General features: G+C 43.8%; 1 protein-coding gene across 1 annotated transcript in view; it reads left to right on the forward strand.

Annotated features, from left to right (window-relative positions):
• GALNT14 (polypeptide N-acetylgalactosaminyltransferase 14) overlaps nucleotides 1–27,357 on the forward strand; it is a 221,762-nt gene that overhangs the window by 123,700 nt on the left and 70,705 nt on the right. The window contains exon 3 of the mRNA XM_028724478.2: nucleotides 24,177–24,275. Coding sequence (XP_028580311.2) covers nucleotides 24,177–24,275 — 99 coding nt within the window. The remainder of the gene's footprint in view (nucleotides 1–24,176; nucleotides 24,276–27,357) is intronic.

Below are 27,357 nucleotides of genomic sequence, written 5' to 3' on the forward strand. Positions count from 1 at the left end.
CCCGCCATCCCTGAATAATTCATGAGCCACTTTGACAATCATGGCACACAATCCAGTTAATCTTCTTCTTAAATGCAGCCTTGCTAGTCTCTCCTCCACTTTTTAATGTGCCTCGCCTCCTCCTTTCTCTCTCTCTCTCCCCCCTATCCAAAGACCAAAAAAAAAATATCCTGTGAATTTTTAATACGTTATAAATGTGATGTTTCTGACACATCTCGAGGTTCCCACTCAGCATCAAGCTTGTTGTTTGTTTACCTTCACCTCTTCCCTGGCATATATTTCCCCCCTTTTTTTCAAATTAGTCAAGAGATTCGGGTTTTGTTGGGTGTGTTTTTTTAACGATAGCTTTCTTGTGGGAAGAGTGGCGTTGACGTTGTGGAGTTGTGAGTCACTTAAACCAAAGTTTCTTTTTCATTCTGACACTGCAGCTGGGAAGCATAGAAGGAACAGGACACTGTTGATGGTTCCCCAGGATGCCTGCAATGATTTTTACAGGTTTGGCTTAGCACTGAACAACGCTGCTGTTTGCTTTTGCAGGCCCTGAATAGGTGGGGGAAGGGCGCATTTCAGCTACTTTCAGGGGCAGGAACAATTTCAAGGATGGGACTCCCATAAAATTCACTGGTGCTCTACCTGGTTTTGAAGCTGCAGTATTTACCCCCCTCACAATGGCACTAGGTCCTGCTGGGAGCATTCAGAGAAAATAAAATTGTGGTCCCCAAAGGTGGCTGCCATTTTCATGGTATCCACCAGTGTGGACCAGCATTTTCCCTCTAGAATATTCCTCATCTCATGATGTGATGTCATTCCTGGCATTCTGGATAACTAAATACAGCAGCCTTCCACCTAGAAATGCACCCCACCCAACCAAATTTCAGGCAAATGTTTTCCGTTGAAAACCTTCAACCCAGCACTTTGCTACATATAACACCTTGCAAAATTTAAGTTTCTTAATGGGGGTGGGGAACTGGAATTGTCTGGTGAGCCAGTGGCTATTGCTTTCCCCACCTCCACCCCCCATGGACCCCTTTGACAGGCGGGGCTGCCCATCTATCAATCACTTGAACCCACCACGATGCCTGGTGAAGCATTTCCATTTACAAACTGGCTTTAATTCATGGAAAAATCTTCCATTGCAGACCAGCTTGAACTCAAGGTGGACTGCCAAGAAGGTTCCCTGTGGCGAATCCCAGCCAATCAGCTGATTGACTCTGATTGCAACTCTCGCTTTCAGCAGGGACCAGCTGCACTCAGAGGCTCTCGGCCAGGAACTCCAGAGTGCAGCCAATCCCAGCAGGGGTTGAAGTCAGCCCTGATCAGCTCATTGACATTGATTGCAATTCCTGCTTTGGGCAAGGAGAGAGAAGGAAATTGCTGGACGTGTGGAAACTTCTGCCCCGTGTGTAAGGCATGCAGGAAAATGGGAACTAGTAAGAGGGACTCAGAAATTGTGTCAATAAAAGTAGAATTCAATCTAGTGGTGTGCAAAATTTCACCAGAAGAGAAATCCTAGTCTTATACAGTGGTACCTCGGGTTAAGTACTTAATTTGTTCCGGAGGTCCGTATTTAACCTGAAACTGTTCTTAACCTGAAGCACCACTTTAGCTAATGGGGCCTCCTGCTGCTGCTGCGCCGCCGGAGCACGATTTCTGTTCTCATCCTGAAGCAAAGTTCTTAACCTGAAGCAACATTTCTGGGTTAACGGAGTCTGTAACCTGAAGCGTATGTAACCTGAAGCGTATGTAACCCGAGGTACCACTGTATGTCCTCACGATCGCAAGAAGATGGGGACCAAAGAAAGCCAAATTACCAAAGACACGGACCATGTGGGAAGATTCTGAAGTCATTTTTGACACAGCACTAATACCAGCCCCATCATATTTGCCGACACTGTGAAGTTGTTTTTTTTTCAAAATACAAAATAAAAATAGTTTAAAACAATTCCATCTTTCCATTACTTATCTTTCATTTGCTTGTTTCCCGGACCTCCTCACACCTCCCTTTTTTGTATTCTAATTCAATTTGTTAATTCAGCAAATCCTTTCCCTCTTTGTTTATCCTAATCTTTAATCTTAAAATATTTTAACCTTAAATTTTAACCTATTAATATGCCGACACTGGGAAGTTGAGTAAAGTGGCTCTCAAACAGCAATAATGCACTGCATCTTTTAAAATAGAAGAGCATGAACTTGTCCTATGATGAATCCTTAGAGGCCAACAGAATGATGCAAATGTGGGCTGACATGCAACTGACAGTGTATCTAGGGTCTACCACCTGAGATAAGGCTAGTGGGGAGAAAGGGCAGGGCTTTTTTGGTGGTGGTACCCAGGCTCTTGACCTCCCTCCTTTAGGAAGCTTAACTATTTTTCAATGAGCATTACCTCCTTTCCTCTTCCTTTTTATGGTTGATCCCTCCCTCGGGTTGAATGACAGCCTGTCTCCTGCTATTATTTTCATTTATTTTCCTTAACTCCTTTCTTTTCATTATTTTGTTGCAGTACTTTATACATTTTAAAACTGTTTTGTGAGCTACTTCGGATGCAACCTTCAGGCTGAAAAGTAGCACAGGAATACCAATAAAAGCAAATAAGATAAATCAAATATGTTCCTTCGGCCGTCAGCTGCATCATCTCTCTTTTGTAGCTGAAAATGCAGTTCTCTGGCTGCTTTCCTGAGTGGTGTGAAGATCACTTGAAAACACAAACGTGCAGCTATAACACCATCCCTCCCCTCCAAGAAAAAAAACTTGTGAATATGTTTAATGTGGCGTGTAATACAGGAACAAGTGTTTGAAATGCAAATGACAGTCGCTAGGATTTGTAGCTATTTAATTCTACTTATACGGTGTTATCCTCTATCTGTGAACAGTGTTTAAGATGCATATTATAGGTCATAGATCACCATCTTTATCATAAAAGGAACAGCCAGACTCTCCTTACTGCAATATGGCCTCCCCTTGACTAGAAAACAGTGGGTTTGGTTATTTTCGAATGTACAGAAGCACTCTTCTAATAGAAAAGTCACTGTGGTGTAGTACATGTATGAGCAGATTTCAGGCTGAAAAATAGCAGTCTAGAGATGGAGCCACTGATCCAAATTTTGTTTCAGGAGGCAGTGCCTATCACTCATCTTTAATGGGATGGTAGGGCGTGTTGAATTCTTCAACTTCCAGCTTCCAAAAATGAGGGTTGCTAAAAAGCTGGGAATTCAAAAGATATTTTGGTTAAATTAATAAAATTAATTTTGCTTGGTAAGTAAAATTGCATAGAAATAATTAAAAATCATTGCCAAGTGCTTGCAGCTGTATTATGTATTTATATTATTTAGCATTACCTGACATTTTCAGATGGTAAAATTAAAATCCTTTGATTTTCCAAAAACTTTTTATGTGCTTCTTCATCAAATATAGCATACCCTCCAACATTTCTCTGGTGAAAATAGGGATGTCCCATTCCATAATGATAATTTTACTATTTATACCCCACACATCTTACTGGGTTACCCCAGCCACTGTGGGCAGCTTCCACCATGTATAAAAAACAGTAAACATTTAAAAAAACCCTTCCTTATACAGGGTTGCCTTCAGATGGCTCAGGGGTCGGATATCTCCATACCCTCCAACATTTCTACATTGAAAATAGGGACATCCTAAAGAAAAGTGGGACATTCTGGGATGAACTCAGAGACTGCAACAGCTTCTCTAAATCAGGGACGTCCCTGGAAAATAGGAAAACTTGGAGGGTCTGACATAGACATATCAAGCTAAATTTCATTCAGTCGCAAAAATAATGGCAGGTTTGAAGTCCTCTCACATGCAGAGAACTACCGACTCTTTCCCCTGATATCAAAGATAAGAGTGTCTAGGGAACCCTGGGCTCAAATCCTTGCTGAACTATGAAACTCACTGGTAGTTCTCTGTTAGTATACTGCTAGGTGATTTGCAGCAGTTCAGAAAGCGTTTTTGACTCTCCATGGTTTAATTTTTCTCCCACCCCAACTTTTAAGCTATTGGTATCTCTGGAGAGTAATAATACAAATTTGTAATGGCATTTGCAGGCCATCCCATTAGGACAGGCATCCCCAAACTCGGCCCTCCAGATGTTTTGGAAACAGAGAATATCCCTGTGTATGCATCTTTGAGCTCCTTAGCAGAATGAATGTAAATCATTATTATTAGGAGTAGTAGTATTAGCAACAGTAGCAGCAGCCGATTTTATGTAAAAATAGTTGTAGTAGTAATAATAGTGGTTGTTGGCATCTGTCTGTCTCAAGAGACAATGGAGTGTGCCTCCGGGGGTGAAGTCAAACCACTGCATTGGCACCAAATTGCAGCACATGCCCAAACTGACCAGATGCCAAGACTCCCCTCTCACCCTCACTGACGTGGTTCAAAGGAAAGCAACAACAGCAACAAACTTCACTATGGTCGCAGACCAGCATAAGATACAAGCATGCAAATAAAATTAAGCACATAAGACTTAAAGAGGAGAGGGATAAAAGCTAATAGTTAGAAGTGGCTATAACTCACAAACACTTAAGCAGATAGAGACAAAAGACAAGCGATCGAAAGCGACTGTAAGGCAGGGAACGTGAAGCAGCACAGGTCTTGCATTATGGGCCTTCGGTTTAGGCCTGGTTTGTGACAGAAGCCATCCTTCGACGTATGTCCATCATGGCAGTGCAGAATAGTGTGTGACATCTGGGTTTTCATCTTGGAGCAGTAGGGAAATAGAAAGTTGTTCTCAAAGGAAAGCAGACCAATATGTTTGGTACTAGCTTGGCTGAAGGAGTTTCCTAAAGGAGGCATACAAGGCACCATCCAACTGTCTTAAGGACTCCGCTCCGGATTTGTGTAGGGTTTACAGTAAACCATTTATTCCTTAGCCCTTTCTAATCCCGAAGATATCCTGCAAGGCGGTGGAGTTTAGGATCAGAGTTTTCCTCCTCCTAGATGGGCTGCCTTCCCAGGTTGCCAAGTCGTCTTCTTCTTTGGCAATCTCTCGTAAGATTGTCTTCCATGAACACAGCTTTAACAGTGAGTCCACAAGTGACTGTGGAGGCCAATTCTGGATCTACACATCCTTCCACAGTGGGGACATAGGTTTCCGGGCAGGAGTTGATCACGGTGAGGGGTTGCCAAGCGTGCCTTCCTCTTAGCATGTTTCTCCCTTTTGTCCTGAGTTTGAGCGTCTTCAAAGCCCATGACACCTTTGGTAAAGGCTGTTCTCCAGTTGGAGTGCTCGCAGGCCAGTGTTTCCCAGTTGTCGGTGTTTATACTACATTTTTTAAGATTTGCCTTGAGAGAGTCTTTAAACTTCTTTTGTTGACCACCAGCATTACACTTTCCATTTTTAAGTTTGGAATAGAGAAGTTGCTTTGGAAGACGATAATCAGGCATCTGCACAACATGACCAGTCCAATGAAGTTGATGTTGAAGAATCATTGCTTCAACACTGGTGATCTTTGCTTCTCCCAATACACTGGCATTAGTTCGCCTGTCTTCCCAAGTGATGTGTAAAATTTTTTGGAGACACCAGTCACACCTGTGTCTTGAGCAGCCAGACTGGGGCCCATCAGTCCCAGCCAGATGACTGGGGCTGATGGGAGTTGTGGTCCAAAGGTTGTTCTAGAGAAAGAAGAGAAAGGGATTTGATTTATGCCCATGTTTCACTTAAGACAGACAATAGCTTTTAGGAGAACTAAAAGTAACGTGATAGAAAAAGGAGTATTTAAGAGACTCTCTTCTCTTCCAGTTATCATTGATCAAACAGGCGTTGCAACTCTTTGAAATGTGGCAAAGATTTAGACAGAGACGGTGACCATAGCAGAATGAGCGTGCCCATTAGAAACTCTAATTATGTCACCTGTCTAAGAAAATTATAGTCTATTTCCAGCCTCAGAGATACTTCTGTACACTAAGACATAAGTGGTTCCAAATTTTGTACATTTTGTACATTTGTATAATTTCTGTGTTACCTTTCTAAGTGTCTTAAGACTCAAATGCCTGGCACACATTTGGCATTTAATCAGTGTTAAAGGGCAGTAATATGTGATGCACTAGAGACTTTTTAAAAAAACAAAAACCCCACCAAGAAATATGTGATGCAAACCTGATTAAAAGAAGCCGGAGAGGCATGAAGTTTTGGGTTGCCAAGACCCTAGAAAAAGTCTACAAAGGTGAGTCAGAAAACCTTGAGCTTTGGACCTGCAGAAGGTTAGGTAAAGCGCTTGCTGGGCTGCAGTGTAGTTTGTCGTGTCAATCAGCTTGATGCAGCTGCTATGTCTTGTTGACGTTAGAGATTTATATGGCAGGACAGGATTTTAGAGAAGCCCCAGGAGGAATTCTGCGAAGTGTAAAATGTGACACCCCAATATTCTCTAGACATTTATTTATATGCCCTTCCAGTGCATTCAGAGATGAATGTACTCTTCTAAACTTTCACTTGAAAGGCTAACATTTGATTATATATTTGTATTAGAGCTGAGCTGAAATGTCACAGAATACATATTTCTGAAAAGTTATTTTCTCCTCAACCCCCTAGAATAAGAAGAAAAGCATCTTGCAGAATTTTCTCCACCATTTTTTTTTTTTTTAGCTGCCATTTTTGCAGAGTCTTTGGGGAAAAGAAAGAAGCTGTGCTACTGGCGCCGCTAATGGTGAGCCCCAAAGTTTCGCCCCTAAGAAAAAGCTGAAGAATTTATTGCTCCTCCAGAGAAATTTGGTGAAATCTTTCCCCTACTTAGTTTCTCTGCCCACAAATAGGGTGAGTAATTTCAAGAGGCATTTTGTGTACAGCTTGAATACCGTATATATGGGTAAAAGATGAAGCAGATCTCCACCTTCTTCTTTCCAGTCCCCTTTTAACCCAATGAATACTCTTGACTTTTGTGGCCATTTTCATGCCATCAGATCTCTACCGCACTTCTCCTAGACATAGTCTTTGCCTATCCCTTATACAGCCTCCTCCAGCCCCCAGCATAGTTAAGGTAAGAGGTGAATGGACCATCCCTGCAAATGGCCCGTCAACATTATATGGATGGTCTAATAATCACTGGTTTTCCCAGTAGTGATGTATGGAAGTGAGAGCTGGACCATAAAGAAGGCTGATTGCCGAAGAATTGATGCTTTTGAATTATGGTGCTGGAGGAGACTCTTGTGAGTCCCATGGACTGCAAGAAGGTCAAACCTATCCATTCTGAAGGAAATCAGCCCTGAGTGCTCACTCAAAGGACAGATCCTGAAGCTGAGACTCCAATACTTTGGCCACCTCATGAGAAGAGAAGACTCCCTGGAAAAGACCCTGATGTTGGGAAAGATTGAGGGCACAAGGAGAAGAGGACGACAGAGGATGAGATGGTTGGACAGTGTTCTCGAAGCTACCAGCTTGAGTTTGACCAAGCTGCGGAAGGCAGTGGAAGACAGGAATGCCTGGAGTGCTCTGGTCCATGGGGTCACGAAGAGTCAGACACGACTAAATGACTAAACAACAACGATAATCACTGGCCAACTTGCAGCCCAGGCTCAGATCCAGCCTCTAGAGCAATTCAGTCTGGATCCCTGGTGCTCATGCCAAGTTTTAATATGTGGCTTTAAAAATAACCACCATTTCACTTGTAAGGAAAATAAAAATGGTAATGTTACATTTCGCTTTTATATCTTGCATGCAATCCAAACTCCGGCTATGCTTGAGTGCAGTGTGCTCCATAACTGTGAATCTCTTATGTACGGCAGTTATGGTGCCATCTCCTTTTTCTTTTTGAATGAGCCAGACCACTTGCAAGTATGCAAAGGTCCTTTTCTCTGGAGGGGAAATGCACTTCCAGCTCATAGCTGTCAACTTACAGATTTGAAAGTAAAGGACCAGCAGCCTTGAAAATAAGAGACCAGCAGCCAAAATAAGGGACTTGCAGCCTCACCTGTTCCAGGCACTCCAGTCTTCCTGTCCTCCTGCAGTCTGGTCAAACTCATGCTGGTAGCTTCGAGAACACTGTCCAACCAACTTTGTAACCAGAGGTTCAACTGAATAGAATCTGAATCACATGCAGCCTCAACTTAAGATGGCTCCCCGGCCTGGCTTTGCACTGCAAAGTTTGCAGCAGCACGTGCAACAAAATGGCGTCCAGCATTCAAAAAACCCCTCAGCTTGCATTAACTAGCCACACACAAGGCATGCAAGCTCCACCCCCCAGTCATTCTTAGACTTCTTATTGGGTGAGCAACACAGCCAAGCAAGACAGTTGGAGCCTCCCTCCCCCCTGGCCGGCAGGGAGGGAGGGAGAGGAGCTGCTTCCTTTGAAATTTAAGGGACATCATTTAAGGGACATCCATCAATAAGGGACAGCAGCGGGACATGGCGCTGGAATAAGGGACTGTCCCTTCAAATAAGGGACACTTGACAGCTATGTTCCAGCTCTTGGCTGCTCTGAGGTGAACACAATTCTTCCTCACCTAAGTATGCAGAAGCTGCCCACCCCAGGTCTAAGGGACAAATCCAAGATTCAGCCTCCCTTAAGCGCCACACAGAAAGGAAGGGGAAGGTTGCTGGTAACTCTCTGTATGGAGCTCGTAAACCATTTATTTCAATGAAGACATATTTTTCCCTTTACTCAGCGTGCGGCTGATTCAGATGGGTTCTGCGGTGGGACACCACACTTCTCTTTGTGGACTGGAAAATACTGTGCTTCCTGCTGTTCTTGACTGCCGATTCCTTTTAACCTTAAGGATACAAATTACGGCACTATGCAGTTCTCTACCTAGCCAGCTCAGGTTCAACTCCAGATGACATGTGTTTTTGTGTGTGTGTGTGTGTGTGTGTGTGTGTGTGTTTGTAAAGAAAACGTCATGCCAGTTCAGTAGAGATGTCTCTCTTGGTCACACATGGATGGGAGAAAGGGGAGGGATGACTCACATTATGAGGGTTGCTCTCAGTATACAACAGAGCTCTCTTCTTTTCTTTTTTGCTTTTTCTTCTGGTTTCCTGAGTTCAGCAAAGTTACAGCAATTTCTGTTGGCCACTGCTGCATGACTAGAGTACAGCAGTGACGTAGCTATGTGGGGGCTAGCTGGGTTTTTTTTGCCCTGGATGAAGCTGTTGAGGCTCCCAGCCAGTGTGTGTGTGTGCACAAATGTGTGCGGCCAAACTAGGTCTTTGACCTAGGTCAAATAAAGCCTAATTTTGCCTCCCGACTATGAACATGATTTAGAACAAGGACTAGGAATGGTTCTAGGTCAGCAGGTCAGGTTGCTATCTCCCTCACTCCTCATGGGCCACTTTGACAGGTGGACAGAGCTTCCCACCTGCCAGTTACCTGACATCATAATGATGTCATCATAGTGTTATCAGGTGACCTTTCTGCCTGAACTATTTTGTTCAGTGCTTTGGCCTGGGCATCTGAAGATCTGATGTACATGTTTGTGTCTTCCACCTCTTGCTCATTTTCTGAGGAGACCCCAGGTTCCAGGTCTGGCTATGGTTGAACCCTGACAGGAAGCATCCGGAAGCTTGGCGAAGTAAAAAAATGTTTAGGGGCAGCAATGCTCCCCCTAAAAACAAACAGAAAACCCCCAGTCCAACAAAGACTGGGCAAATGAAATGAGTATGACATGCCGAGTCAGGGGATGGGAGGGAGAATGGAACGGAATATCCTGAGGAGGAATATTCAAGATTTTATTGCAGGGCCCACTTGTTAGTTTTAGTTTTAACAGGGCTGTAGAGCACCTGGTTCCTGATACACATTTTCTGAGATACTCATTCTCAACCTATGACAATTTTTTTATTTCAGAATAAACCAAAGGTATTTTAGTCCCCATCTCCATAAGTTTTCTCATAATGTTTATTCCATTGCAAGGACCACTGAGGCTTCAGATCTATCGACTGTGGAGTTTTGAAGCCCTGCTTATTGAAATACTGATATCAATCTCTCTGGAGAATTGATAGGTGTTATCTGAGGTTCTGTGGGCTTTAATCCTGAAACTATTGCCCACAGATTGCCTTGAATGTGAACCAATGATATATTTCGTACCTGCCTATTGTCCCATGGATAAAAACACTTAGCTGGAGGACAAAAGTGAGCACCTTTGACAGGCTCCATAGGTGGATAAAGAGATTCTCACCAGGAGTAGGGGAACTACGTTCTCTTCTGGGCAAACTTTTGGGGTGTGGGGTCAGAGGCAAATGTGGGCAGAACAGCAAATATGAATTGTACCTTTGTACAGCAGGCTTTAGGACGCAGGTGGCGCTGTGGTCTAAACCACTGAGCCTAGGGCTTGCTGAGCCTAGGGCGGTTCGAATCCCCGCAACGGGGTGAGCTCCCGTTGCTCGGTCCCAACTCCTGCCAACCTAGCAGTTCGAAAGCACATCAAAGTGCAAGTAGATAAATAGGTACCACCCCAGTGGGAAGGTAAACAGCGTCTCCGTGCGCTGCTCTGGTTCGCCAGAAGCAGCTTAGTCATGCTGGCCACATGACCCGGAAGCTGTATGCCAGCTCCCTCGGCCAATAAAGCGAGATGAGCGCCGCAACCCTACAGTCGGTCACGACTGGACCTCATGGTCAGGGGTCCCTTTTCCTTTACCTTTACCTTTACAGCAGGCTCTGCACACACTCTCACCTCCAGCTCTATCCCACAACCAGGCAAACAAATGCTATTATCAGATTTCAATGACATATTCCAGCCAGGCAAAAACACGAAAGGAGATTGCAAAACTGGGCTGGTGTCGAATGCGGCTTGCAGAGAGGCTAGGTAGATTTTGAGTGCCACATTTCCACCACATGTGGAACAGGCTTGAAGTTTCTCATCTCTCCTCGTATTACATCTGAAGGCAGCCCTGTTTCGGGAAGCTTTTAATGTTTGACACACGACTGTATTTTAATATTTTGTTGGAAGCCGCCCAGAGTGGCTGGGGAAACCCAGCCAGATGGGCGGGATATAAATAAATTATTATTATTATTATTATTATTATTATTATTATTATTATTATTATATCCCACCTTTTGCTCCACGGAGCGCAAAGTGGCGTTCATGGTTTGCCCCTTCTTCATTTAACCCCCACAACAACCCTGCGAGGTAGCTTAGGCTGAGAGGCAATGACTGGTCCAAGGTCACCCAGTGAGCTTGAAGGCCGAGTGGGGGTTGGAACCCTGCTCTTCCTCTATGCCACACTCTAACCAGGGGTCAACAAACTTTTTCAGCAGGGGGCCGGTCCCCTGTCCCTCAGACCTTGTGGGGGGACGGACTATATTTTGAAGGGGAAAACAATAATGAGTTCCTATGCCCCACAAATAACCCTGAGACACATTTTAAATAAAAGCACACATTCTACTCATGTAAAAACACCAGGCAGGCCCCACAAGTAACCCAGAGATGCATTTTAAATAAAAGGACACATTCTACTCATGTAAAAACATGCTGATTCCTGGACCGTCCGCGGGCCGGATTGAGAAGGCGATTGGGCTGCATCTGGCCCCCGGGCCTTAGTTTGCCTACCCATGCGCTAACCTCTATTGCACACAGGCTCAATGCACCTGAGATTCTTCTTGTGTAGAGTGGGGGGCTTCTCTGATGTGATTCTGCAGACGTGGAGGCCTGCTTGGAAGGCATATGTGCAGAACACTCTTGTGTGATTCTGGCTGTGTGAAGGAGTGTTGGGTACGCACAGAGAATGCTAAAAATGCAAAAGCAGAGCTGCTGGCAAGCAAGTGTTGTTGAAGCAGAAAGGAATAATGAGCAGGAATGAGGCGAGTGGGGAGGGAGGGGGAGAGAGAATGATAATAATCTCTTAAAGAAAGTTAACAAGGCAGAGAGAGAGAGAGACTTGATTGTATGCGGATTCTGGGGATATGGTGTCACTGGTTCTGTACCAGTCTTCCCCAACCTGGTGCCCTCCAGGTGTATTGAACTACAACTCTTGTCAGCCTCATCCAACATGGGAAAGTGTGGGAGGGGAGGGGGAAGGGGGAGGGAGAAAGAAAGAAAGAAAGAAAGAAAGAAAGAAAGAAAGAAAGAAAGAAAGAAAGGTAATTAGGCAACTGCAATTTGCCAGTCTTTGAAACTGAACCACCCACCAAAGAACTAAAACAATAATGTAATAATGAGGGCACTGGCATACAAGGGCATTTAATAGTATCCAGGATGAAAGAACTCTGCAACCCTTTTCTTTCCCCTAATCAGTAGTCCTTTGCTTCATGATTCTGCCAAAACCACAAAACAAGAATTACGTAAGTAAACAGAAAGATCTAAAATAGCTGAAATATCTCTGGATGTGTCCCTCGTTTGAAATTATATTGCTTACCAGGCCAGTTAACCTGCAATACGGATTGAATAAGGCACATTTCCTTTTCCTCACTAAACGAGAAGGTGTACTTGAAATAGAGTTATATAAAGAGGCATCTATTTCAGGGATGTTTTTCTTTCCTTTTTTCCTAGTGTAAATTATTTTGGATTGGAAATAAACGCCAGGGGAGATGGTTGCAGGCCTACGCTGCAATCTGCCCAACTTCCTACCTCTCTCCTTGGCTTCCAACAGAGAGCCCTCCTGGAATTATTTTTGTTTGGTGTTCTCATTATTTTCTTTTTTCTTTTTTTGCTGAATTTTGTTAACTAACTAGAGAGACCCACAAGGGAATTTTCATCTCATGAAGTAAAATGTTAGAAGTAGCACCCAGTTGGCATTATTAGTTGCAGTGGGAATCCACGCTTAAAAGAAACACAGTATTAAACTAGGTAATAGGAAAATGTTCTTACTTAGGAGAGTTAAGAACACTAGATTGGGAAGTCCTGAGTTTGATTTTGTCCGCAAGTGTTTCATCGTATAAGTCATTGTGAGCTAATGGGGTTTGCAGCTTCTCCAGTTGTGAAAAACAACAACATTTTTCTTGCCTCTAAGATTGAAGAAGTTGCTGTGATAAAGATCATGGAGAGCTTCCTCCATGTAAGGTTGTATACTCAAATGCCCAGTGCCATTTGGAAAGGCTGGCATATTTGAGGAAAGTTTAATTTCAGATGTATCTTTGCTGGGAAATAAATAATTCAGGCAAATCAAATGGAAAGGCCACGTGTCGACGACTTAAAGACATAAAAAATGGCTCTGAGAGTGAGCTGTAATGAGCTCTCTTGAAGAATTATTCCTTGAATCAGCACCCTCAACCTTCTCTTCCTCTTTCCCTCTCTCTGTGCTGTTGGAAATTCCTGTATACTATGTAGTAAAGATGTTGTCCCACAGTGAGATCCCAGAATGTGAAAATGTAGTACAATGCACCTTCGTTGTGGGGAAACCTCTGACCCTCCAGATGTTGTTGCACTTCAACTCCCATCAGCCCCAGCCAGCATGGTCAGGGGGTGATGGGAGTTGGAGTCCAGCCACATCTGGAGAGCCACAGGTTCCCCATCCCTGTTCTACTATAAGATTTCAAAGCATGAAGCTCAAAAACAAAACAAAACATCTCCAGCTGCGGTCTGGAGCACTGTGTACTGGAATTGCCTCTTTTTGTGATAGAACAATTGGGAATGGGGACGGGGAGGAGGGGAGGGAAGTTGAACTTTTATTGGTTTTGTAAAAAAGAAAAAAAAAGTGTTGGCAATTTGGTGACCTATGAAATACCATAAGCAGCAGAAAACATTTATCCAGTGACAGCCCGAGGTAGCAGAGGCAGCTCTTAGTGGGTTTATTTTCATTATTACAGCAATTTTAGGGCTGCATGCTGCAATTTTCACTCGCAGTGAGGTATTAAATTGAAATTACCCCAGATGTAATTGTCACACAGAATAATTCTGGACATGCTGAATTTAATGTTTTCCAAGCTGTGGTTTTATTATCCAAGTGAGTGCCAAAAAACCGCTTGTCAACAGCTTCGACGGCAATGTGCCTTTTCAAGTGGTGGGATGGTTAATGGGCAGGGGTTGTTTAGGAGAAGCCATAAAGAGCATTTTGGCCCCATCTTCTTAAGTGATAAACTTATTGATCCAATGAGCTTGCCCAGTGGCGTCAAATGCCCTTTATACGTGAGTTTCATGTTTTGAAGGATTTCCTTTCAATGTGTCACTTGGACCACTAATGGCACATCACATTTCAGTGCTACTAGCTAGACCTCGCATTTCTACAGCGTCTTTAAAATGTTGCTCTGGCAGACCTGTACTCCACTTTCTTAGGTTGGTTGAGATATTCATGTGTTATATTCAATGAGCGGACAAGCTATCTACCTGCTCACAGAGATAGTTGGGCTGTACACTCATGCAGCATTCAATGGACGTACAGGCTGTGTACAGAACTGCTGAACATAGGCTCTTTCACACAAACGCTTCTACACGTGTAGACTTGGCTGTGATCAGTGTAACCGGTGAACAGGCCTTGGGGGAACGACGGTTTGGGATTGATGTGAACACTGGATTCCCCCCTCTCCTGCTGCTCTCGTGACAGGCGGCTTGAAGGAGTCGCCATGTCGCCATTCACTGTGAAATGTGAAAGGCAGGGTAGCATAATGGTCAGTGTGTCAAATGTTGGAAGCAGGACTAGAACTCACACAGCCAAAGGAATGTATAATTATAATTACCTGTATGTTTTTAAACAGATCATAAAAAGGTAAAGGGACCCCTGACCATTAGGTCAAGTCATGACTCTGGGGTTGCCGCGCTCATCTCGCTTTACTGGCTGAGGGAGCCGGCATACAGCTTCCGGGTCATGTGGCCAGCATGACTAAGCCGCTTCTGGTGAACCAGAGCAGCGCACGGAAACTCCGTTTACCTTCCCGCCGGAGCGGTCCCTATTTATCTACTTGCACTTTGACGTGCTTTCGAACTGCTAGGTTGGCAGGAGCTGGGACCGAACAATGGGAGCTCACCCTAGGCTAGGTTTAGACCACAGCGCCACCCGCGTCCCATAACAGATCATACCTGGTTTTAATTATATTAATTCTTGATTGTTTTTTTAAATGGTTGGGTTTTTTATGTTTTTAGCAGTTCTTAATTTTATCTGTAAGCTGCCTGGAGTCCCTGTCAGGGAAAAAGTTGGGGTAATAATAATAATAATAATAATAATAATAATAATAATAATAATTTATGCCTACATTTATGAAGGTCCCTTTTAAACCTGCCCAGGTTGGTGGTCCTCACCACGTTTCATGGCAGTGAATGCTGTACTTTATTGATAAGTGCTCTGTGTGTGTGTGTGTGTGTGTGTGTGTGTGTGTGTGAGAGAGAGAGAGAGAGAGAGAGAGAGAGAGAGGAGACGGGGGGCGGGGCTTAAGAACATAAGAACAGCCCTTCTGGATCAGGCCAGTGACTCATCTCACCCAGCACCTGTTCTCACAGTGGCCAACTAGATGCCTGTGGAAAGCCCAGAAGCAGGAACCTGAGCAAAATGGCAGCCCCCCTTCCATAGATTCCAGCACCTGGCATTCAGAGGCATACTGCCTCCGACTGTGTGTGTGTGGGGGGGGGGGGGCGGGAATATTCATGAGCCATGAGTATCCTTGTCCTCCATGACTCCATGTCAATTCAGCATCATTGGGTGACCTCAAGTTCTAATACTATGAGCGTGGGAGAGTTGCCCCCCCAAATGGTTTTCTAAAATGGAAAGGCCCCGTGTGGTAATCCTTTCCTCATCTTGTTTTTATTATGTATTTTGTGGTGTTTTTTTTGTATTTCCATGCTGCGAACTGCTCTGATGAAGCGCAATACACAAATTTAATAAGCAAACAAAGTAAACAAAATCAGAGAGCTGCTTGAGCCCCTGTTCATTTCTGCTGCCCTTTTCTGCGCCCTTTCACCTCCCTGTTCTGGCATAATTCCTTATCCCCTGCCGCCTGACTGCTGAGCTCTTCCCAGGGCAGGGAAGGTGAGGAGTGAACCCGTCCCAGCTACTGGGCATGACTTGAGTAACGGAGCGTTCTTTGCGTTTGAGGTAGCAGCAGGTATATAGAAAATCCAATTCTGCACTAGCTGGCTCTCAACTCTCAACATAATTGATGTATTAGTGGCTGGGATCTTCTGTCTCTATCAGTACGCCAATCTCTCTCTCTCTCTCTCTCTCTCTCTCTCTCTCTCTCTCTCTCTATCTCTCCCTCCACCTCCCTCCCTCTCTTTTTTGGAAGGAGACCCTTTTTGATGCTACGTACAAAGAAGATAGCAGGGCACACATCTGGGAGCATTTAGAGCATAATTGTATATCAATAGCAGTGAGAAAGCAATTTTCTGGAAGTTTGGTGCAGACTATACAGAGCCGTCAGATCTGATGGTTTTTTTTTTCCCTTTTTCAATTCTGATCTGATTTTTTCTTTTCTTTTGAGATTAATTTGGCACATGGGAATGGTATGTGTTATGATTTCAGGGCTCTCTTCCCCCACTCCTTCCTCCTTATTGCCTTCTTTCAACAATACTCCCCCCCCCAAAAAAAATCTATTATTTCACATGCCCCCCAACCCACCCCGCTTTGAATTATTTATTTCCCTGGCACTGCTTTTCTCAATAATATCTTTATTTAATATTACATTCTCGGTAATGCAGGAAGTTATTCAATGCAACTGTTTATTTAATTGGGGGAAAGTCCAATGGGCAGGGGAGCCAGCAATGTTGGTAAGAGCATTGCTCTCCTATGCCTTGTGCTTAGCCGCATGTGGCAGTCAATGCAGCTCTTTTCTGCCTAGCTCAAGTTCTCATTTATAAAAGAAGTGCGTTATAAGTTCATTGTTGCAGGACCCCCTTTCCCCTTAATTCCGTTTCCTCCAAACCCCACTTTTTAATTTCCCCTTTCCCTTGAATTATTTATTTTCACAGCTCCTTTATGTAATACTACTTTATATAATACTGCTATAGTACTATATTAATAAACCAGCAAGGGGCCGGAAGACAATGGATGCTGCAGTTTGTGTGTGCATCCCCCGGGGCAATAGGATACTCTGGGAGTATCTGTGGATGAGATTGCAAGAGCTCTGCTGACATCCGTCAGCTCTCCCTCAGCCAGCCCCTCTCCCGCCTTGCAAAGGTAAGTTTGCTTGGGAACTGGTGGATATAGGTGGCAGACTGGCTTGCAGTGAGCCAGTCATGAGCCATTTATGCCTTGTTTGTTGTTTAGTTGTTTAGTCGTGTCCGACTCTTCGTGACCCCATGGACCACAGCACGCCAGGCACTCCTGTCTTCCACTGCCTCCCGCAGTTTGGTCAAACTCATGCTGGTATCTTCGAGCACACCATCCAACCATCTCGTCCTCTGTCGTCCCCTTCTCCTTGTGCCCTCCATCTTTCCCAACATCAGGGTCTTTTCCAGGGAGTCTTCTCTTCTCATGAGGTGGCCAAAGTATTGGAGCCTCCGCTTCAGGATCTGTCCTTCCAGTGAGCACTCAGGGCTGATTTCCTTAAGAATGGATCGGTTTGATCTTCTTGCAGTCCATGGGACTCTAAAGAGTCTCCTCCAGCACCATAATTCAAAGGCATCAATTCTTCAGCGATCAGCCTTCTAATTTATGCCTTACGACCCTACAAACATAGAACAATGTGCGGGTCAAATTACAAGAGTGGCCTGGTGTAATTGTAGGCCAAGTGAGTCCACGAAGCCTTTGCCATGCGCCAAAGTGGTCTGATTGCTTCAGCGCGCATTCAATTTGTAGCTCAACCAAATTTAATGCACAGTTTTGCCTACAGTGCTTTGATTTCTGACTTAGGCATTTTTGTACATTAAATGTGGGTTGAGTGCTGCGCATGGATTGGGTATGTTCTTTATTTTTAACATTCTTGAACTATTTCCCAAGGCAGCTTACATAATATATTAGAATCAACAATAATGTAATAATAAAACACAGCTTAAAATACACTTGCAAACTCTAAAGCCGCAATAAAAAAGCCAAGCAAACTACCGTCAAGGATGAAGCTGTGTATAAAGTTGTGTGCAGTGTAGAGAAAGTAAACGGAGAAAAGTTTCTCTCTTTCATGACACTAGAACTTGCAGACATACGACGATGCAGAATATTAGAAGGTTCAGGATAGATAAAAGAAGGTACTACTTCACATGGCACACAATCTAGTAGGCCACTGTGAGAACAGGATGCAGGGCTAGATGCAGCTGTCACCTGATCCAATAGGACTCTTTTTAGGATGGTAAGGTGAGACACACACACACACACACACACACACACACACACACTTAAATACCCTGATAGATTTCTAAGGAGATTGGATATTCTCGATTCATAGGAAAAGCTACAACTGTATGAGAGACAGTGGGACTATAACTTCTGTTAACTTCTAAAATTGTTTAAGCCACAGGCATTACGTCACTCTGGCCAAGTCACGGTGACTTCACCTGATCTGCAGTCCTGTACACAGTTAGGCTTGTTAAATCCCATTGACATCCTCCTCTGAAATATTGCAGAGCAAGTCAGTTAATGAGAAGTCTTAACATGCCTGTCCGTGTTTCCTTGTTCTATAAATATGTCTGAGCAAAGCCTTTCATTGCAATTCCTGAGGCACTGTGAGGTTTTGCCTAAGCTTTAAGGCTCCTCTGACCATAATTTGCTATGCTTTCTCACTCCACACAGATTGCACGGCTTGCCTCTGCATTATTGTGCTGGATTATAACCACACACAACGGAAAACAATTAGAGGTCTCCTCTGAGATTTCCACTTTTATATCTCCTGTTTTACAGTTTTTTTAACCTGTGCGTACAGCATAAATCAAACATGAGAGTAAACTCTGGGTGATTCCTTCTGCCCTGCTAGAGTCAATATTGACAGAAAAGGCTGGCTCAATTAAAAAGGATATTTGAGTCTGATGCGCCAAAAGCTTTCCAATTTCCAAGAAAATGCCTGGAATTCCATACACAGACACACAAAGCAGAAAACCCTTAGGATGGGAAGGTAGGCAGGCGTTTTTAACAGGCACATGTGCAAACGATGGGGCTTTCCACTGTGAACTTTATTTTTATCTTTTTAGAATTGAGCAGTTAGATTTGCAGGCAGGTTTGGCATTAGAATATGGCATCTTTGAATAGCTGCCAGAGTCTGCTGGCTCATCCAGTCAGTGCAAGGTATCTAGGTCTGAGGAGCCACCCCTTAAATTCCCCACAATGCCCCTGAGTGGTACTTTATCAGGGGCATTGTGGGAAATTTAAATGGGGGTTTGTCATTTGGTGCTGACTGGAATACCACTGCTGCTATTGGTGCCTGTCACCAACAATGCCTCCCAGAGGGGGCCAATGATGATGTATGAGGTCACTTCAAACTTGGAGGTGGCCCTCTTTGTGGAGGCATTAAAGTTAGACAGTGAGAGTTGTTAAATTAACCACTTGCTAATGTTTCTCCAGGGACGCGGGTGGCGCTGTGAGTAAAAGCCTCAGCGCCTAGGGCTTGCCGATCGAAAGGTCGGCGGTTCGAATCCCCGCAGCGGGGTGCGCTCCCCCTGCTCGGTCCCAGCACCTGCCAACCCAGCAGTTCGAAAGCACCCCCGGGTGCAAGTAGATAAATAGGGACCGCTTACTAGCGGGAAGGTAAACGGCGTTTCCGTGTGTGGCTCTGGCTCGCCAGATGCAGCTTTGTCACGCTGGCCACGTGACCCGGAAGTGTCTCCGGACAGCGCTGGCCCCCGGCCTCTTGAGTGAGATGGGCGCACAACCCTAGAGTCTGTCAAGACTGGCCCGTACGGGCAGGGGTACCTTTACCTTTACCTTTAATGTTTCTCCTTGTCCATTCCACAGCTGTCACTGTCTCCCTCCCATTACCATAGCATCCCTTTTCCTGGTTGTTTAATGAATTCCAGAGATTAACTAGTTTATTTTGCTGTTTCAAAATGGCTACAGAACAGCCCTAACAAACTCACAAACGCAGACCTCAGTGAGTTTGGGCTTCAGTCCTTCTGTCCTAGTTTTACTTCGCTGTAATATATAAGGCGATTGTCAACAGAAAGTATTGCCTCTCGTCACTCTCTTCAGGATTGGCGGTTGCTTGAAATAGTTGAAAACTGTCAAATCTCAACCATCTTCCTCACTAACAGCTAACCTCCCACTGACTAGAACCTCTAAGTCAGAATCTGCTGTCAGTGAGACCGGTGACAAAATGGACTGTTTAAGTCACATACTAAATGATCCCTGTTGTTCTTTCAACAGCAACCCTGCGCAGTAGGTTAAGCAAGGCCTTCGTGACTGAGGGAGGATTTGAACCGTGGTCTCCGAGGTCCCAGTTAACACTCTAACCAGTATGTTTAGGTGGAAGAGAATCCAACAAACAAAACAACTAAGATAGTGAATGTCTGTCTGTCTGTATTAAATAGTGATTGCTCTTATACCACCCAGAGGGGCACAGTCTGTCTTGAGGTGTGCCAGTTGCCAATGCCCTTATATACTTTTGGAATCATAGATGTGACAAGCGCTTGAGTAGAGAGAGGCATAAATTTGGTATAAACAAAGCTAGCAACTTTATTTGGATCTAAACTAATTGATTGTCAGAAGGGAGCAATATATCTTCATGTAACACCTCATGAACTTATCATGAATTTATTGTCACAAGAAGCTGTGGCCTTTTAAAAAGTTATGATCAAACTCATGAAAGAAGACAGGTCTATCAACAGCTATATGACTATTAAGCTCCACAGTCAGAGGCTGTATATCACTGATTACTAGATGCTTGGAATAAACTAGGAAGCAGAGCATCTCCTCCATGATTTGCTCGTGAGCATTTCAGGGCCAACCAGCTAGGTCATCTGGGCGGCAAATTTCTAGACAAGATGGATGTTCACTCTGACTTAGGAAGGAAATTCTTAAACTTGGTCTGTAAAAACTGATTGCAGTCAAATAGCATGTCCTATATTCCTCTCAAATACATTGCTGAGGAAGGCAGAGGGGCAGTTTCAACCCACTCTTGACTCTTCCTCAGGAGCACCTATACCTATATGGTTATTATGAGCTATAAAAAGTGGCCATGGCAAATACGGGATTTATAACCAAGGAGCAACTGGTCCAGTGAGTTGGTGCCATGCCACTGCACTCTTGTCAGTAGTGTCACTGTCATTTTCTGGGATATTTGGGAGTGGGGCATGGTAACCTAAGGGTACCAGATTTTTTTCAATGAATCCGGGGACACTTTTCAACTTCAATGGATTTTGTATGGGGACTGATTTGTAAATCTGGGGACTGTCCCCGGGAAACGGGGACTTCTGGTAACCTTATGGTAACCACAGATTTGGGGCCCTGTTGAATGCACAAGTAGAGCCAATCCATGCTTTCCCTACCCTGCATCCCTTCCCCTGCCCCAACCCTTTGCTCTACCCCGATCCCCCAAACTTTCAAACATTGGTTTCTAATTCAGGGTCTGTGGAAAAGTGACTTTAGCTAAACAGCTAGAGTATGTTGCATCAAGCTTTGAATTAGCATAGCAACATTGGTCTTCCCAGCTCACGAAAGGCTGGATGTAAGGCCAAATGGAAAATTTCATGCTTTTTGGATTCCCAAGTTGGATTGTAAGCTTTGGAATCCAGAATTAAATACTAAAGCTGGTGTTTATTTCGGATTAAAATGTGGCCTCAAATTTCTGTAGTGACCTTTAAATCCTCAAGCAAGAGGTGGTTTACTCAATGACATAACTTCATTGTCGGGGGAATTGTTAGAGGCGGTGCCTCTTACATCATCATCATCACCATCATCATCACCATCATTTATTTTATTTGTACCCTACTCATCTGACTGGATTGCCCCAGCCACTTTGGGAAGCTTCCAACAGATATAAAAAACATAATAGAACACCAAACATTTAAAAAAAGTTCCCTATACAGGGCTGCCTTCAGATGTTTTCTAAAAGTTATATGGTTATTAATCTCTTTGACATAAATACAACACGAACTGCCTCTCCCTAGATTTCCCCGCCATCTTTTGGCAGCTCCATCTGGGAGCCAGGCTACCTCTAAATGCATGTTATTCCAGATACATGGAAGAGGAAGAAGCTCCGTTTGCGCACAGTTTTCCACCTTAGTTAGGTTTAGTGAAGTCTTTCCCCTCTGCCTTCCCAGTCCCAGAGATGAATGTGAGGGGAACAGAGCAGCGTTAACACAAATAGGGAGCACCATCCCATTGTGGCCTGTAGTTTGGGAAGCACAGTTTTAAAGGTAAAGAGCCAACAAAACATGTCAAAAGAGCTGCCCCCCTCCCGCTTTTTTGTTGTTGTAAAAGAGGAACCAATTAGTCTTGAAAGCTTTGAGGAAAACCCTTTTTGTGTGATGAAAGGCAAAACATCTGAAAGATCTGTCTACAAAGGTTCCCCGGCCTATTGAATGGGTTGCCACAAGACTGTGCATATCACAGAGAGAGAAAGGCAAGGAAGTGTTGCTTGTATATTCAGAATGTCATTAAGAGCTCGATTTCCATCTGTGCGGTTAACATGTAATTCACCTTATACAATAAGGCATTCACATCAAAGAACAAACAGCAGACACCACTGGATATGGATACAATGGGGTGGCCAATTATTTATCTTAGGTCAGGGCGAGAATGACTCTGTGAAGCTCCAGATGAAAAGACGTAAGTTGTGGTGCGGATAAGGTGTGCATATCCCACAGGATGTTGGATCCAGAACTCAGCAACCAATCTGTGAATCTTTACATTAAATGTTATGTCATCATAATTGTCCATCTGTTTAATTGTCTTTCACTTTCCCACGAGATTGAACAACAATAAATATCTCAGTTCAAAACCAAGGCATACAACATGGCATGAAATAGTCTGAAAAGGCAAACCAATTTATTTATTTACTTTACATCTCACCTTTTCCTCCAAGGTGCTCAATACATGGTTTCCCCCCTCCCTGTTTTATCCTCTGTGAGGAAGGTTAGGATAAGAGACCGTGACTGGCCTAAGGTCGCCCAGTGGGAATTTGAACCCAGGTGATCTCCTGGGTCCTAGTATCTGGTAGACTCTAGCATCTTCCAGCCAAGACTCAGCCCTTCTGCACTGATGAAATGTCACTGCAAAGTTAAAGAGAATATGTGAGTGCCAACCTCAAGGCAATATAATAAAATAAGGAAGCAGCAAATGCACTGTGTGAACAGCACGTGCTGCTTCATTTCCAAAATCAGAGGCGTTGGGAACCCAGCCTGGACATCATGTCTTCTGCCTCAGTGACACACAACTTGCAAAGTTGATAGTTTGGAGCAATCGCAGCTTGGACATTAAAATTGAGACCCTGCTCTTGGGCAAAGCCCAGGGGGCAGTAACCTGAGTTGGGGCCTTCTTGGCAGTGGCACCTTCTTTATGGAACAGGCTGTTTCATAACTATTTCAGTTTTTCCAATTACTTAAGATGCGCCTTTTTGCCCTGGAGTTCTGATTCTGTTGAAGTTGCCTTTAATTCTTTCTTTCTTTTTAGTCCCCTGCTTTGCCTAGCAGTTTATAGTATATATTATCTTACTGCTCTTGTAATTAATGAGTTTTCTTGGAATTTTAAGAGTATTTTTTTTAATTAATGGTTATGTTTACGTCCTTTATATGATGACTTCTGAACAGCTTTGTGATAGGTAATAAATAATAAGTATTGTGAACAGTGCTGCAGTAATTTTTTGTTTCATAATTAATCAAAAATTATCTTACTCCTAAGCAGTTTTGCTCATTCCTAGAAAGGTCACTCGAAGTAGTTATAGGAGATCACCTCTTATGTCTCAGGATTTTGTTGGTCCTGTGGGGTTCATTGTGATCCTACCTCTGCAACGTGTATTATGGGACTTGGTGAGTTGATGTGGAAATTAGGGGTGGAGTGCCTTCAACACATAGGCGACACTGAGCTTTTCCTCTCCTTTCCATCCATCCCAAACCCTTCACTGAGGCTGAGCAAAGAAGCTTATGGTGGGATTGGCAAGGATGCACAACTTGGTTGGCTTATAGGACAAACAGAGTGTCCTGTAAGTGACACAGTTTCATCCTGGGTTTCAGGTGCTGGTGGACTTCTCACCAGTGGCTCTTTATCTTGTTTAGAAGAATGGCATAATCTTTCACATTGCAATCCTGTGTCTCATCAAACCCAGTTTCATTTCATTGAACCTATATTCACATAGCATTGCTTTAATGAAGAATGAATAGCACAAATTTCAGAGCTGCACAGATGGGTTTTAGTTGTCACTTAGCACCTCCCTACTGGGAAGGAAATCTATTGAATGCCACGCTCTTAACGATTCCATAACCTGAGCAATACTTTTGTCTCTTCCTTCATTCAGATGCACTACTTTGCACTATCGCACTGATCTGCCACCAACCAGCATCATCATCACTTTCCATAATGAGGCCAGGTCCACGCTACTAAGGACGATAAGAAGGTAAGACCGAGTCATATGACAGTGAAGTTGACAGTCAAATGGCTTCCAAGATGCCAAGTGCATTATTAACTAGTGCTGTGCCAAAATTGTCTCCCATATCTTCTTCCTTTTTTACCATTCCCCACTAATTGATGAGAAAAGAAGCTGCAATTAAATATTAGGAGAGGGGAGAGAATTTTTGTTTGCCTACTTTCATATTGGGATGCTTGCAAGTCCCCTTTCTTTTGTTCTGGGGACTATTTCACCAATGCTGTGCGCTCACCTTACCAGTGGTCCCCAGATTCCGACACTCCAATTAAAACCTGAGGGAAGAGAACATTATATAGCACCTTCTATGGGACGTTATCAGATCAGAATTTATTAGAACAGGTTTCTAGCATGTGTAGAACCTGAGAAAAAGGGCAAAATGTGCCAGCAATATTTTTCTAGCTTGCCCTGCTTTCAGGATTTTACTTTGCATCCCTCCCCACCCCCACCTCCCCAAAAAATCCTGTGAAAGCCTATACACACGACACTAGGCCACCTTGCAACCATAAGGTAAGCTCAAAGTTCTGTAAATTCACACACACATATATAGTGATCTTAAGAATGGAAAGAAAGATTGGCTCTTTTTCAGAGGAAGAAAACTTTCAAGGAATAGAGAGAAGATGTTGGCATAGTGTTATTTATAACAGTCATTGATTTTTGTGAAAGGCTTGAAATTATATCAGGAAAAATCACTGCAACTGATTCCCACCAACCAAGGGCATAAGATGAAATTGTCAGAAATTTCCCCCTTTATGCCCATATCATACAACCAAGAGACAGGATGGCTGCCCTCTCTTCTTTAGACCATTATTTTTGTTGACCTTGAGTGTATAGACGCTGACCTGTACAGCGTTTGGCCTATATTGCTGTCCACTTTGTCTTGTGCTATTTGTGAGGACTGGGAACTGGTGCAGTTAAGATTGTTAGCTGTGAAGTTCTCCTGGTTCAAGTTTTAACTCAGCCTCAAACCTTAGACAAAGCCCTAAACCTCAACCCCATATCTGCCATTTGAATACCTGTCGACCTTAAATGAGTGCTGTGAAAATGTGCCCATGGTGTGTGTGTGTGTGTTTTAGTGTGCAGTTGGATGGTTTAGCTGGCAAAATAATGTGCAGCTGGAAGTATGTGATGGTGATGTAATTAGGCACGTAAGTTGCATGCGTTTATTAAGTGTGTAAATGACAGGCAATGTCAGGAACAGCATGTGCATATATTATGTAAGAGAAGAATGTGCTCTGTTTCCGCAGCTAAAACAAACAAACTGGCCAAACCATGTTAAAACACTTTCTTATTATGGGCCAGAACCTCCTCGTCTGTACCTTCTGCTTTGGGCAGATAATACTTCACTGCAAACTTGCAAATACCATTCTTCATGCAAGATTGGATCCTCCACCCACCTCTGAACTGTGTTTTAAAATATAGGGTAAATATAGGGTTTTTAAAATTCTTTAAAAACTCTTAGCCATGCCCCCTCCAGTTGCTTCAGGGACAGATCCAATGTGAGGTGGATGGTCCCTGGGGTAGAACAGAGCAAATTAGCCCAATCCAGGGGTCCATGGGGGGGGGGGGGGTTTCCATACACAGCCCTAAGAAATGCTAAGTACTAAATATTAACATGTGTGCGCGCGTGCACACACATAACATGTGCAACTACACCAGTGTAAGAGTCCCTTCCTCCTTCTAGTCTGGTCCATCACTGGGAGGGGGAGACTAGTTGTCAAGGCTTCAGGAATTCTATTCCTCCCCTGGTGGCAGCAAGAAGCAGCGAGAACAAGGTAGAGTCCTTTTTAATGAGTTTATTCATTCATAACAGCAAGACACAAAAGAATGCAGTATGCCCTGATAAATGTGTTGCTCCAACTGAGCTCCTCCTCCCTCCTCATAGCAACAGCACTTCCCCTTACGGTGGCCGCTCGTGGCCAATTGTCTTTGGGTCCTTTGTTCCTGCACTCTTTAACGAGTGCTGAGTTCTGGGAGAAGGGGGTTCAGAAATACTCTCGAGTGACAACGTGTCAGCTGGCTGGTCTGCCTCTGCCTCCCCTCCCCTTCTCCTAACACTTTCCAACTCTTCTGTTTGTCTATCTCTGAGCTGTGACTTCCCTCAAACTCCTCAAAGCCCTGCTGTTAATCAATGCTGCATTCTCCTCCTCCTGCAGTGTCAGGAATCTCCACCATTCCTCCTCCATCTCTCCCTTGAGTCCAACCCCTGACACCAATGCCATTGACCTCTGACCTCACATGTGGTTGTTTCTTGCATTCCCCAGTAGTTTATGCTGTGAAGAACATCTTGTCATGCTAGGTGCTTCTGCGGCAAGGCAAGATGATGGACCTAGCTTTATTGACTTTGTCCATTTTTATTTCACAATGATTTTCCTGCATGTGAGGAACAGTGCTTAGACTCATGTGGATTTCTGACTCTTTCAATATTTTTGAATGCCTGCTGGGGACTTCAATGGCACAACCTCCCTGTTCTTGAATGCTGATGCAGTTCTTTTTAGGAGAATGCTGTACTCAGTGATTCATTTTGATGTTGTTTAGCTCTCTTTCCCGCCTTTTTGTCCATATTGGCAAGCCCTCTGTGAACAGATCGTGCAATTACCAAGCTCATTCATTATTCAAAACGATCCCACCACTTTCTGGAGCAATTAATTGCAGGGATGCAGATTGTTCACAAATGATTCATTTCAAATACTTCAAATATGAAAATTGCACACTCTTTCCCACTGGGCGATGTGGGAGGTGATGGTGGTAAGAGATATCCAGGATTTAAACTTATGTGAAATTATTTTCTGTGCCTTGACTCTATCTTTGCTTATCATCACTGACTGGAGTCTGGTAATATAAGGAACAGCCTGTGGAGAATTTTCAGATTTTCAGAGCTTGGGTCTAATTTTATTTTCCAAGGGAAGCTATCATCCCCAGAAAAGCTTGAATATGCCCAGTTCAGTGGGTCAGAATTTTTTGGAAATGTTAACATGCTGCCACAATGGGATAAACCAGTTTTGCCGCCTGGCTCACCTGCCATTTTGTCACCAAGAGTAAACACTGTTTCACA

This window comes from Podarcis muralis, chromosome 3, assembly GCF_964188315.1.
Source record: "Podarcis muralis chromosome 3, rPodMur119.hap1.1, whole genome shotgun sequence".
Lineage (NCBI taxonomy): Eukaryota > Metazoa > Chordata > Lepidosauria > Squamata > Lacertidae > Podarcis > Podarcis muralis.